Source organism: Tetrao urogallus (genome assembly GCF_951394365.1).
Source record: "Tetrao urogallus genome assembly, chromosome: 6".
Classification (NCBI taxonomy): Eukaryota; Metazoa; Chordata; class Aves; order Galliformes; family Phasianidae; genus Tetrao; species Tetrao urogallus.
Window position 1 is genome coordinate 43870090 of NC_136819.1, and position 12748 is coordinate 43882837.

General features: G+C 35.4%; 1 protein-coding gene across 1 annotated transcript in view; it reads right to left on the reverse strand.

The window, feature by feature from the left end:
• Window positions 1-317: 317 nt before the first annotated feature.
• Window positions 318-12748, reverse strand: part of EFCAB11 (EF-hand calcium binding domain 11) — a gene marked incomplete at both ends in the record, with an annotated part of 55793 nt that continues 43362 nt past the window's right edge. The window contains one exon of the mRNA XM_079537474.1: window positions 318-417. Within this exon, the coding sequence (XP_079393600.1) occupies window positions 318-417 (100 nt within the window). The remainder of the gene's footprint in view (window positions 418-12748) is intronic.

A 12748-nucleotide genomic window follows, 5' to 3' on the forward strand; every position in this document is an offset into this window, starting at 1 on the left:
GAGCACATTTCACAATAACTGCAAATCAGAGTCAGTTCTTTTCTTTCTCAGCCAAAAAGTACAGCATTGCATTTCTTAACTAGGATGACAACTGGGAATCAACAGAGTTTTCAAATATTTTAAGTATTCTATGCACACATACACATGTAAATTAATACACCCAACTTGTCAACAGTAAAGCTTCAAAGGCTGTTCTTCAGAGCTACACTTACAGTCAAAGTTCTTAAAATTCTGGCTGAAACAAATGAAGTATCATTGATTTTTAAATAACTTGAGATCTAAAGTTTCCACTTGGTCTTTTCACCAGAGAGCATACTTCAGGCAAAGTACAATGGTGATACTTCATCTTGTCCGTGCTTCATTGCACATTCAAACTCTTTGAAGCTGATGCGCCCATCAGAATCCTGATCAACCTCTCTATAAGAGAAAAGAGATCTGGTTTTAAAACCCAAAAGACATTACGTGAAACAGACATACTTATTGTAGGTATTCAACACCAACATTGTTTTGAAGAGCTCAACTTCTACACACTTGAATTCTATGCCATGAACTGAAATACACTTTTTGCATAGCACATCTCATTTGAGGAGTTAAAAGATTTTAAAAAAAAGTATCGTTCTGTCTATTCAAGAGGAAGCAGAAGTGAATTACAAGATGAAAATTTGAATTCTACAAATTTAGCACTTTTAGCACAAATTTAGCTCTTCTACATCGTCCCTAGTTCCCAAAATTCAGTTATCTGGGGTGGAGATCCTCAGAGTTCCACAACACAGCATAAAATCCAAGACTTCTAGGTCATAAGATATCATAAGCTTACATTTAAATTTCCCCAAATTGTCCTATAACCTTTTGCATACCTCAAGCAGCTTATTTTGAAGCAAATATTGTGTTAACAAACCTAATACTTGTAGCTGTAAGAAAAAAATGCTCTTTTGCATATGAGTATATGCTAAAGTGCATATTCTAATGCTCAAAGAAACACCTCTGAGAAGAAAAACAATTTTACTTATTTTTATCCCCATGATATAAGCTGATAGAGGACAGCAATTCAGTTAATGTCACTAACATACAGGTCTAGGCTTTGTCAAACACGGTTTACAAAATTTGATGTAGTGACAGATAAGGCTAACAGAATAGTCTTCTGTAAAGTATTTATCATAGTTCTGTCTACCTTTCTTACTAGAAACTAAGAATTATATAGAAGTTAACATTAAATAATTAAAAAGCTGATGAACTCTTGGAGCTCAAAATCTGCTCGTTGTCTCAGAAAATATTTTGTTTATAACAATATGCAGTCCAGCATTCCACTAACGATCTGGAATAACATTTTTAATTATTACTGATAAAATTTGCAGATGACAAAAATTGGTGGTATTATAGTTCTGCAAACTTTGCCATCACAATTAGTGTTCAATTGCAGCATTCCTACTAAACCGCAGCATGCAAAATGTGATGCATATTCTACATAGATTAAAAAGAAAACTTCAAAATAATCCAGGCTGTTTAGCAGTAGCCTCTGCTAAACAGCTTTTGAATGCCCTGGAAATTTCAAAGGGATTCTAGATCCTGCAGAGGTAGTACAGCATCTCAGTATTAAAGAAAGCCTCACACAAAGAGACAGGATGTACTACTCTATGCACATATGCTTAAACATATGCTAGAAATGAACTTCTTGTGACATGAAACATTTTCTGAACTTGGTCAGATGAACTTCAGACCTCATGGTGCAATAGTGAACCCTATAGCTCCACAAACCTATGAAATGGCACACTATCAATGTGGAAATATGTAAATGAAAGTAGTTCTTTCGGTTTATTGTTGGCTCTCAATCAAGACTAAATCATATTCATATTCTGCTGCTTTTCAGGTAATGACAGGTTTGGGATGATGATCACCCATGTGTCTTGGTGGACAACATGACAACTGATAACGGATCCTCTCAAATATCATATGCTGTAATAGCAACAAACATTCACCAGCAAGGGACAAACACAGGTCATAATTACAAAATGGAGATGCTGTCTTGGAAAGCAGTAACTGAAAAGGGCTGAGGAGTCATAAGAAGTAATCAAATGAAGATTACTTCCTACTGTGATGCTTTACATAAGAGGGGAAATATGATCCTTGAATGTGTAAGCAGGATAATATCTAAAACAAATACAACTGATTTTATTTCAGAATACAGAATTAGGAAAATTCTGAAGAAAATATTGTGTTTAGTTTCTGCTGCCCACACTTCAAGAACGATACTAAGCAACTAAAAAGAACTGAGAATAACTGCTGTAAATTACATGAGTTCTGGAAACGATGCCTTATAATGAGACATTAAACACTCAGTTTAAAAAAGGATTTAGTGAACTGATTCTATCAAATCAAGTCCACAGGTATCTCCTAGGGAAAATATTTCAGATAGTAAATATCTTTTAAAGGAATGAGGAAAGACATGATGGTAGACACCAGTTGGAAACCAAAGCTAGAAAGATTTATATCTTATATTAGGTTTATTTATTTATTTATTTTATGAAGCTGACAAGCTATTGAGATAACTAAACTATGGGTTATGAGACAATTTCTCTCTCTTGAAAATCAAGACTATGTAACTTTCTACAACATATATTCTAGTCAAAAGGAATACTAGGTTTAATTACTTCAGGACAGACTCACTCTGTGGTGGAAATCGTTATTCTTTGATTTGTATTGTATGTACCTTAATTATCTATTAAATTATTTAAGCATCCTCCATCAGTATCAGAACAAAATAGGCATTTCTAGAGAATACTCATATTCATGGTTATAGATAAGTGAAACGAAGCCATCCATAAAATTCTAAGCAAGGCTTAAGAACCTGATGAGTTTTGTGATTGAATAATACCACCAGACTTATCCACTGATACATTCTTACACAAAAGACATTGAAGATGATGAATGATGGTCCACGCTTGTCTTGTTTTTACCTATACATCCCTATTTGTATACTGGTATTTTTCAGACAAGCAGAAACCCTATAAGAAGGTATTTGAACCTGCTCAGAGGATCTGTTCTGGACTTCTAGCTGTGGTATTCCTGTTCATTGCAGGGGAGTTGGACTAAATGGCCTTCTGAGGTCCCTTCCAACTCTAAGGATTCAATGATTCCATGAACAGTTTAACCATCCCAGGCCAGTTCATCCTCTTGCCTCTGACAGCAGCCATCAGTTGGGTATGTATGGAAGAAAGGGGAATGTCTAGTAACATTCCCTTGATGTATTCTCTGTACATTCATGGCTTTCCAAAACCAGACATGCATGTGTGTATGTAAATATTCTTGATGCGCTTTTATTGCATGATTTTTTCTAGCAGCTTTTCAAACCCCTGTGAAGCCCACAGCTTGAACACCTGTTCTATGAATAAGTACCTCATCTTATTTGAACCTGCAAGCGATTTGACATTTCCATATTTTCAAGGGTTAACTGCCACTGAAGAATACCCTGTTCTCCACACAAATCAATTCCAGTTCTCTCAGCACTCCAAACAAGACTTGTGCTCTAGACCTCTCACCAGCCTCACTGCCCTTCTCTGAACGCGCTCCAGGGCCTCAATGTCTTTCTTGCAGTGAGGGGCCCAAAAATGAACACAGTACTCAAGATGTAGTAGCCTCACCAGAGGTGAATACAGGGGGATGATCACCTTCCTGCTCCTGCTGGTAACGCTATTTCTGAACCAAGCCAGGATGCCATTGGCACTCTTGGCCACCTGGGCACACTGCTGGCTCATGTTCAGCCAAGCATCAACCAACACTCCCAGCTCCCTTTCCTCTGCACAGTCTTCCAGCCACTCTGTCCCAGGCCTGCTGAATTGCCTGGGGTTGTTGTGGCCAAAGTGCAGGACCTGGCACTTGATCTTGTTGAACTTCATCCCATTGGCCTCAGCCCAGCTATCCAGCCTGTCCAGATTGCTCTCTAGGGCCTTTTCTACCCCATTTATGTTCACTATGTATGTCCTCAAATGAGCTTCATTTGGAAGCTCATCTTGAAAAATTGCCCTCTTCTTTATATAGTGTTTGCTCTACATTCCAAACGCCACCAAATGACTCTTAGAATTAAGTATCACTTTCTGAACAACCTTTCAGCAGAGATTATCAAGATATGCTGGCTGATATATGACTAATAAACCAGTAAGTAGTTAGCTTTTGTGACCTGAAGAAATGCTGTCTTTATTTAAATCTTATGGATTTTTGAAACCTTGCCAGAAGTAACCTAAAAGCTGGAATGGCCTTGGAGTGTTAAATTTTCCTTTTTTTTCCAGCTGAAACCAATGACACATTCACTCTTACGATTATGAAAATACTTTGTCACAGCATATTGATCTTTATTTCACAAACTACTAATCATTTAACAATTTTAGTACAGAGATGTTTCAAGGTATGTGGTGCTGTGGGTAGATTGTGTGATCTTTCATTGAAAATTGAGTAATAATCACCATCACAAGTTGCTGACTGTGAGATATAAATTATTCTCTTATACAATTAGGTAGTTGAAGACTCCCCAAATCACCTAAGTGTATTTTCATAGCAAACTGGATTAGATAAATGGCACTTCCCATCTGACAGGAATATTTTAACATGAATCTAAGTAGAGTAAATGAATAGCTTAAAAGACTAATGTCGGTATAAATTGCCTCTTGAAGTTTCATGTTTATTAATTCACGGAAATTAGTACTTATCAGAAAAGTATCCACATGCAAATACTGCTTACTCGTTTATAAATAACTGTATGTATTAAGCAGGCACTCCAGCTTTTTCCCCATCATACCTGAAACAATTCATACACGGTCAGATTTTACAGTTCCTAAAACAAAAACACTAAGAACAAGAAATACAGTATGCCTTCTTTTTGTACGGACTATCACAAAAACAGAACCCTTCAAGTAGGCACAAAATTTGAAATATTCTTTATCTGGTTTATACACAGTTTCTCATTAACCCATCATATTTATCTAAAACACGTAAAAGTAAAGATTAAAGATTTTAATGCTGCTCTTTGTTCCCTAGATAATACAGTATCTGACCTAAGTGGTAAATCAAGAAATTGAGAAAGCATTTCTATTACTCAAAAGGAAGAGTAGGGAATGCACATCAAAACCAGCATATACTGCCACTGAGTTGGCTTTCAACTCATTAGTTCAGTAAAACAAGCCCCAGAAGTCACATAAGAGCCAGGATAAATTAAACTCTATTCAGATCACTGATGTCGTGGCCATACATCATATATATGCAAGTGAGTAAGGTGGCTTAAAACTTGCTTGGATTTCTCCACTATGAAAACATAGTTAAAGATCATTAATTAAACAGCAAAGGGTAGATGGTCCTTGCTTCGACTTTGAAAGAACTGAAGTTAAACCATGGGGAGAAAGTTTTCATTTACTCTGTTTTTTGGAGACAGTACTTTACATAGATTATTATTTATTGCTAACATACAACTTTAAAATGCTCGTGATACATTTAAATGAGTAAAATAGCATAAGCAATTACCACAACTAAGTATGAAGAGACAACTTTTTGTTCACAAATAAATGTAAAATTAGAAAATTGAGAAAGCTTAACCACTTATTTGCTAACACGTTTTGGGAGTGCTCCTGGGTATAGTTCTTTCATGCTTAAAGCCCCAGCACCATTTAGGTGTTACAGCATCTGCCTTAACTTCATTCTTCTGATGTGGGTGTGATAATCCAAAGCTCTTTTTCTATTAAAATAACTTTTCTCATTTTCCTTTCTCTTTAAGGAATTCTAACATGAACATCATAGGGAACCTACCCAGGAAGTTCAGGAGAAAGCACTCTAATAATCCCATTGCCTTTTTCATTAATAATAAAATAAGTTCAATTTTGATCTAATTCATGTTTTCAAGAAAGTAGAAGCATTGAAGAAATGCAACTTGCAGTGTGATCCACAAATTTTCCTTTACAGCTCCTCTACTATTTCTGACACTATCCTTTCTCCGTCACAGACAGAAAATCTGTAATAAGTTTCCAAGGGAACCTGTTTCCCATTAAAATATAATCACCTACTGCATGTGCCTTGGTGATAAAATTTTACAAATTATGTTTGTCTGTATGCAAATTATATTTAATTCTATTACTGACACCCTTTTTTACTACCTCCACTTGCTCTGTTCTCCCAGTCCTCCTTGATTCACTGTGCTTCTAAAGCAGTTTGGTTAAGTGACATCTGGCTGTCATTCTGTTGGCTCTCATTCTAACTTATTCCTTGTGACTTAAAGAACACCAGAAGATCTGGAGGGTAACATGTTGCCTGTCTGCCATGAGTCAGAGATGACTGATTTACTGCCTTTTGCCTCAGATTCAATTTCAAGAGCACTGAGTTCAGAATTATCTATTTCTCCATTTCACTGGCTGAAAATTTCAAGCCTCAGTTCTTCCTTCTGGAACGACAATACAAATAATAACTTCAAAACATTAAAAATAAGGTAATTTACAAATATCGCTCTGTGAAATGCAGTTGCCTACTGTTTGGTCATGGGTTTACACATTAATATTGGCTCCAGTAGAGAAGGATCATAAAGTAGAAAAATATGTAACATTAACTGTAAAAAGATTTTTTTTTTCCTCCCTTGAAAACTGCCTATGGAAAGAATAATGAAATGAACAGAATATTTTTTTAAACTTTCCAAAGTACCAGCCTGTGATACAGATTCATGAAAATGTCCCACATTGATACAATATAATTCCAGAGTGTAAGCAGAAATTACTTGACAGTTATTTAAGAAAGAAAAAATTGAAAACAAAGCTAGAAAATGCATAAACCGATCACAATTAATTTCAACTGTCACATGAAGAAGTTTCCTCAGCCAGAGTTTTAAATCAATTATTTCCTTTACATTCAGATTTTATTGCTATTTATTTAATATTTTAAAATAAAAACTATCAGGGAATAATTAAAATAAGAGTCAATACATTCACTGCATCAAAACCTAAGCTGTCCTAATGATTGAACAGTGAGAGTAAAACTTACACTTCTTGCAAGCAGTCCCTGCCAAGGATAAAATGACCCACCAACTGAAGATTCGAGGATGACAGCTTCTTCAAAAAGCTGCCCTCTCTTCTGCTTAACCAGCTGGTTCTTCCTGTTCATAGTGCTTGCTTCTTTGTTGATGGGATTCCTGCAGAGCTCCACAGCTGTTTGGTTACTAATGCATATTAATTTCACTTCCTTAAAAACCTGATGAGAAAAGCCATTCTGAAGCGCTGAAGAATTATGAAGATACCTCTAGTTTTGCTTCCTGAAACAATGTGGTACTAGAGTACTAGTAATCAGAAGTTTCAGACAGATAGAAGAGTTTAAGGAACCCTTTAAATTGTTAGAATTACATTACTATTAAGGTAGAAACGTGCTTCCCTTCACCTTCAGTGCTGCTCAGTTTTTACAAACGTTTTAAAGTACAGAAAACAACAAATCACTAACTGTGGGGAGAACTGTTCCGGCAGTACGTTACATTCAGTTGTTTCTTCCCTGGAGGAAATACTGCCCTTTTTTTCCGAATGCACTGCTTGACCACTTCTCTCAGTAATTGTAACATACCTTACAGTATAGTAAAGTACAGTCTGTTGATGTCTGTTCTCTATCTGCAATATTTTTTATCCATTCTTGTACAGTTTCCCTGATTTTCTTCTCCCCGAACAGCAGAAATAGTCTTGGACACAATAGTTTTGCCAATACTTGTTGCTTCTTTCTTAACCAGTTCTCTTTCCTTTCAGTCTTTTTGTATCTTCTCACTCTTGTTCACTTAGAAAAAGATATGTATCCCTTGAATGTAAACGATTTTGCTTACATCATATATTTACTGTTTTTTCTGGTTCTTAAGCTTCTATCTCTTAGAAAAGATTTACTGAAGCCTACAAGCATCTACTGATTTTGTAAGTGAAGAAATGCCTTGCAGAGCTCAAGAAATAACTACTGTTTGGAATTGCTATCAAATGCTTCCATTTCCAGTGGCATTACTAGTTAGCAGCTGTAGAAACATAGTTAATAAATATTTTCATCCCTGACTTGAAATCAAGCATAATTCATTATATATGACACGTTTTAATAATATATACTATTATCATTCTACACTACATAAGCTAAAACATAATAATATTTAACAAGCAATACATAACACGTAATCTGTAATCTATAAGGGTTATATAACGATACAGTACTACATAACATTATCACTTTAATTATTATAATATGTAATCTACAATTGTGGATTATTCACAGAATGATGCAACCATATATAATGTGGAAGGCACAGTGTTTAGATACAATTGTCTGAACTGTGCATTAAGCTTGCAAGTTCAAACAAAATCAGGGTTTACAGAGCTAAAACTAGGAGCCTAGGAAAAAGAAATGCAGATAAAATTCCTAATGGGAGGCTTATCATAGAAAGGAGATCATAAAGAGCTTAATGGAAAATCTTAGTGGAAGATCTTAGTGGAAATCTTAGTGGAAGAGCAATCCAGTGTGAGCTTTTGAAGAGTAGTCAAGACATAAATAGTGAACTCTTTTTGTGATACATAAATAAGGGAGCAGCATTATTTACTCTGTAGATGTGAAATGCCATGGTTGACATCAGCACTGAAATACTACATTCAGCTCATGCCTGGTTTGTTGGTTTTTTTGTTTTTTTGTTTTGTTTTAAAAAGAATACTTAAAATGTTAGATGCAGAAACCTAATGTGACAACAATTATTTGAAATGAGAAATTGCCTAAAGGAGTTCAGTTCTTCCATTTCCATCGGATGCTGTTGATATGACAAAAGGCTTCCTCTGTGCAGAGGATATTTCATAACAAAGAAGTGATGAACAAAAACAGTCATAAGGCTTAAAGAGAGATTAAATGAAGAATAAAACAAAAATGTATCGGAAAATATGAGGCAAATTGTATAGCCGTATAACCTGTAATGTACAAAACAGGATAACATCTTTTTAAGATCTTTTAAAAACAACCATACTTATGTCAAAAGAGTTCAGATAAATTCCTCATCTCTTCCCGTTTTACTAAGTATAACTGCATTAAAACCATCATCCTTGCTGAGGACTAGATTCCTAATTCTAAAGCCTACTAATTTTGCCTTAGAGTGCCCAGTGAAAGCACTGAAACTGACACAGAAAATGTCTATTATCCCCATTGCACTAACTCAACAGCAGAGAAAAAAAGGGAGTTTAAAAATCAAGTCTTTAGATAAATCTAATGCACTTCATGTTTTCATCCTTTTGTCTACTAGCAGCTCTGAACAAATTTATTTGAAAACATGAAATACTTCACGGCTGTTTTTGTCACTAATCTTCATCTTCTGCTGTTGCTTAAAAGCCCCATTTGGGCTTGAGGTCTCACTTAATGAGAAACTATAAAATAAAATTAAAAAAGCAAGAAAATGAGCCTATACCTAAAAAACCAAGACATTTAAAAAAAAAGCGCCAAATTATATGAGAACTGGTCCATTCAAATACTGCCTAAACTGGAACTTGGCTTAAAACTTTCCAAAACTCAACATGGCAAATGGACAGCCTTCTTTCCAGAGCTGCCAGGTCATTGAGATGTGTGACTAGGCACTGCCTTGCTAACCAAGGTCTCTGTGTATAAGGCGCTTACCCGCAAGTGCACCCAGAGATGGTAGATGCAGAGGAGGGCATGTATGCACCTATTGCCCAGCCACAAGCTGCACTTTCCCCGTATTCCCATATTTAAATAGTTAAACACCATCAAGCAACTGAATTCAATATAACAAGATGGTATCACAAAGTTTGCCTCCTCCATATGATACCCTAACATTATTGCTGAAAAAGAACAATGCTAGTTCTCTAGTTAACTTGCAGACTGCAGGGAAAAAAAAAAAAAAAAACCTGCACAAATCCACGTATTTCATGTTTTTTTTTCTTAGTACTTAGAGCTGTGCTCTCAGATATTGCAAGCTAGATAGGATCAGATCTAAAAAGTTTTATTTAAAAGGCATAGATTGAAAAAGTAGAGTAGTACCTGCGTTCCAGTACTCATTCTTCTAAGTCATACTTCAAACAATGTTCTAGCATGGACAAAGCAGGTACTCTGCAACTTGAGATCTTATCTTAACAAAAAGATTAAAAGTTGAGTACTGAAGTCATGGGGATATCAATAGGCTAAGAGGTGGCAAGTTAAGCTCTCCTATTTGTACAAAGCTGAAAACCCACAATATGAACTTGGAAAGTAGTAGCAAATGTCCTTCTTGATAAATGATGCAATTTTCTCATGCTCTCAGATGTCCAACTTTCATGAACAATCTGCTTGTTTCTTATGCTTTCCAATGCATATCCGCTCATTTGTGTGCAGCTGCCCTAGCACAGTTTGCTTCCTTGAGCTTGACAAGTAAAGATACACTTGATGGGGTAGCTCTAATTGCACAAAATTCAGTCCAATGTCACACTCATAAGATATTCTTACTCAATCTTAGTTACTATATACTTGTTCCCTACACTTTCAACAGGATACTAGCAATCACTTAAACCTGTCTGATAATAATCTGAATTTACTGCAGAACAAGGAATAGAAAGAGTATTCCTGCTTCTGCCACACAATCCACTCTGCAAACTTGAGAGAAATCTTCATTCTTTCTTTTCAATCTCTCTACAGCATTTGACATAGCTAATTAATGAAGAACTGTACGTAAAAGAAGCTGACTGCTCAGAAACTGTTCATTTCAGGAGGGTGACAACCAGAGAGAAGAAAATTGTGCCTCAGTTTCTATTTTCTTCAATCCTGATTAAAAAACAGACATAGAAACTTAAAGAACTGGAAAGGTGTTGTGAACTCCAGGTAAAATACTATGTAGAGATTATAAAATCCATCCTTTCATCATATTGTGTTGTATATGGTAACAGTGTCACCAAACTGCATTGGCACTTAAGCTCATGGATAAAAAGTAGAGGTGAAAGCAAGAAAAAGAGAAGTTACGTTGGTGGCAGGAAGAAACACCTTAAGGAGCTTGTGGCATTATGAAATACCTTCTGGCTGATGGTGAGTCGGTCAGTCATTTGGAACTGATCTTGGACTTCCCTCTGGCAATAATGCTAAACCAGGTACAAAAATTCATCCCATCTTTGCTGTTGATGATTTAGCCTTCATAATACATGCCTTTGTCACCTTTCAGCTGGACTACAGCAATGCTGTATCCTGGGCACAAAGCCATTAGCCCTTAGGAAGCTCAGAATAGCACAAAACACAGCAGCACATTTCCACTGCAACCCAGGGAACTTTAAGCACATCAAATCTGCGTTCATCTTCTACACTAGCTCCTGTAAAATACTGAGCCAAGTTCTGCATCTTTATCATTATCCTTAAGGTGCGCAACAGTCCAGGCACAAAATACCTACATGACTAATTGAAAATCTGCAGCTCTGCCCCATTAAGGACAAAGCTTAGTTTATGCTGTATATAGAGCTTTGACAGAGAATAGCCTAAAGCAGTTGAACAAATTCTCCTTGAATCCAAAGCATCAGCACTTGCTATTGAGAACAAGACGTACTCTTTGAATCTTAACCTCACTAACAATTTCTTTCATAATAATAACACAACAGTTTGAAATTAATTCACAAAATTCTAAGTTTTTTCTTTGCTGTAGAAGGAGACAATGAAGGAAAACAGAGTCACACTGTGATGTTTCCTGTGTTTGTTCTGAAAACGAATAATCTACTACATGATAATAAAGAATATACAAATACATAAATAGAAGAGCACTTGCTGTTTTTTCCAAATGAGGGGCACTGCTTGCCTTGCATGAACCAAGATATTCAACGTTGCAACTAATCTAATTGTTAAAAAAATATATACATCAGAGCAATGTGTTTTAGAAACCTTTAGAAAAAAAAAAAAAAAGACAAAATATTAAGCAATAATCATTCAAAATGTTTGAGGATATAAGTGTAATTTATTTTCAGTAAGACAGACTTGTAAATACCTACCAGACACAAAAGTAAAACTTGGACACATTTAATGATTTTGTTTAAATTTCATTATACAGTAACATATTTAAGGTGATATGAGAAACCTAGTTTCTCATGCCACACCTCACTTGCAAAGATTAAATTAAAAAAAAAAAATCCAGAAACTCTATTCAGTAAAGGAAAATATAAGTGAAAATTTCTGCAGGGATATAATAAGCTTTCTCTCTCTTTAGAAATCATCAAAGTGGAATCCATATAACATTAATAAAAGTACCAGTTTTACCAACAGAATCTGTTCTGTCATCAGTTCACCCTTTGGAATATCACCTATATATAATATAATCACAGTGTAATAAAAGCTTTTGAGAACTTCTGACTGCTCAGAGGAAAGGTCCAGCCTCCCATTTAGCTTTCTTTGAGGCATAATGTTCCCATTTTCAACACTGTTAGGTGTATTTTTTCTTAATTGTATTTATTAGCACCAAAGTAGATAAGAGTTTGAAATCTTATTTCCAGCATATCATTTCTTGGTATTCAGATTGATACTCTAAACGTCAGTCAAATCTCCAAGTAAACAAACAGTTGCAAGGAACAATAAACATGTTACCATTAATGAAAAGAAATCCTTCTATCTTAAAAACTATGATACCAAAAAGAAATAAAACAATTTCTATTGCAAATATACAACCACTTCAACTGAGTTACCTACTACTATCTTGAAGCTGATTATGAAATGAAAGAAATGGGTCAGGGATGATAATCATTTTATCCTTTAAGAACAACTATTACGAAGG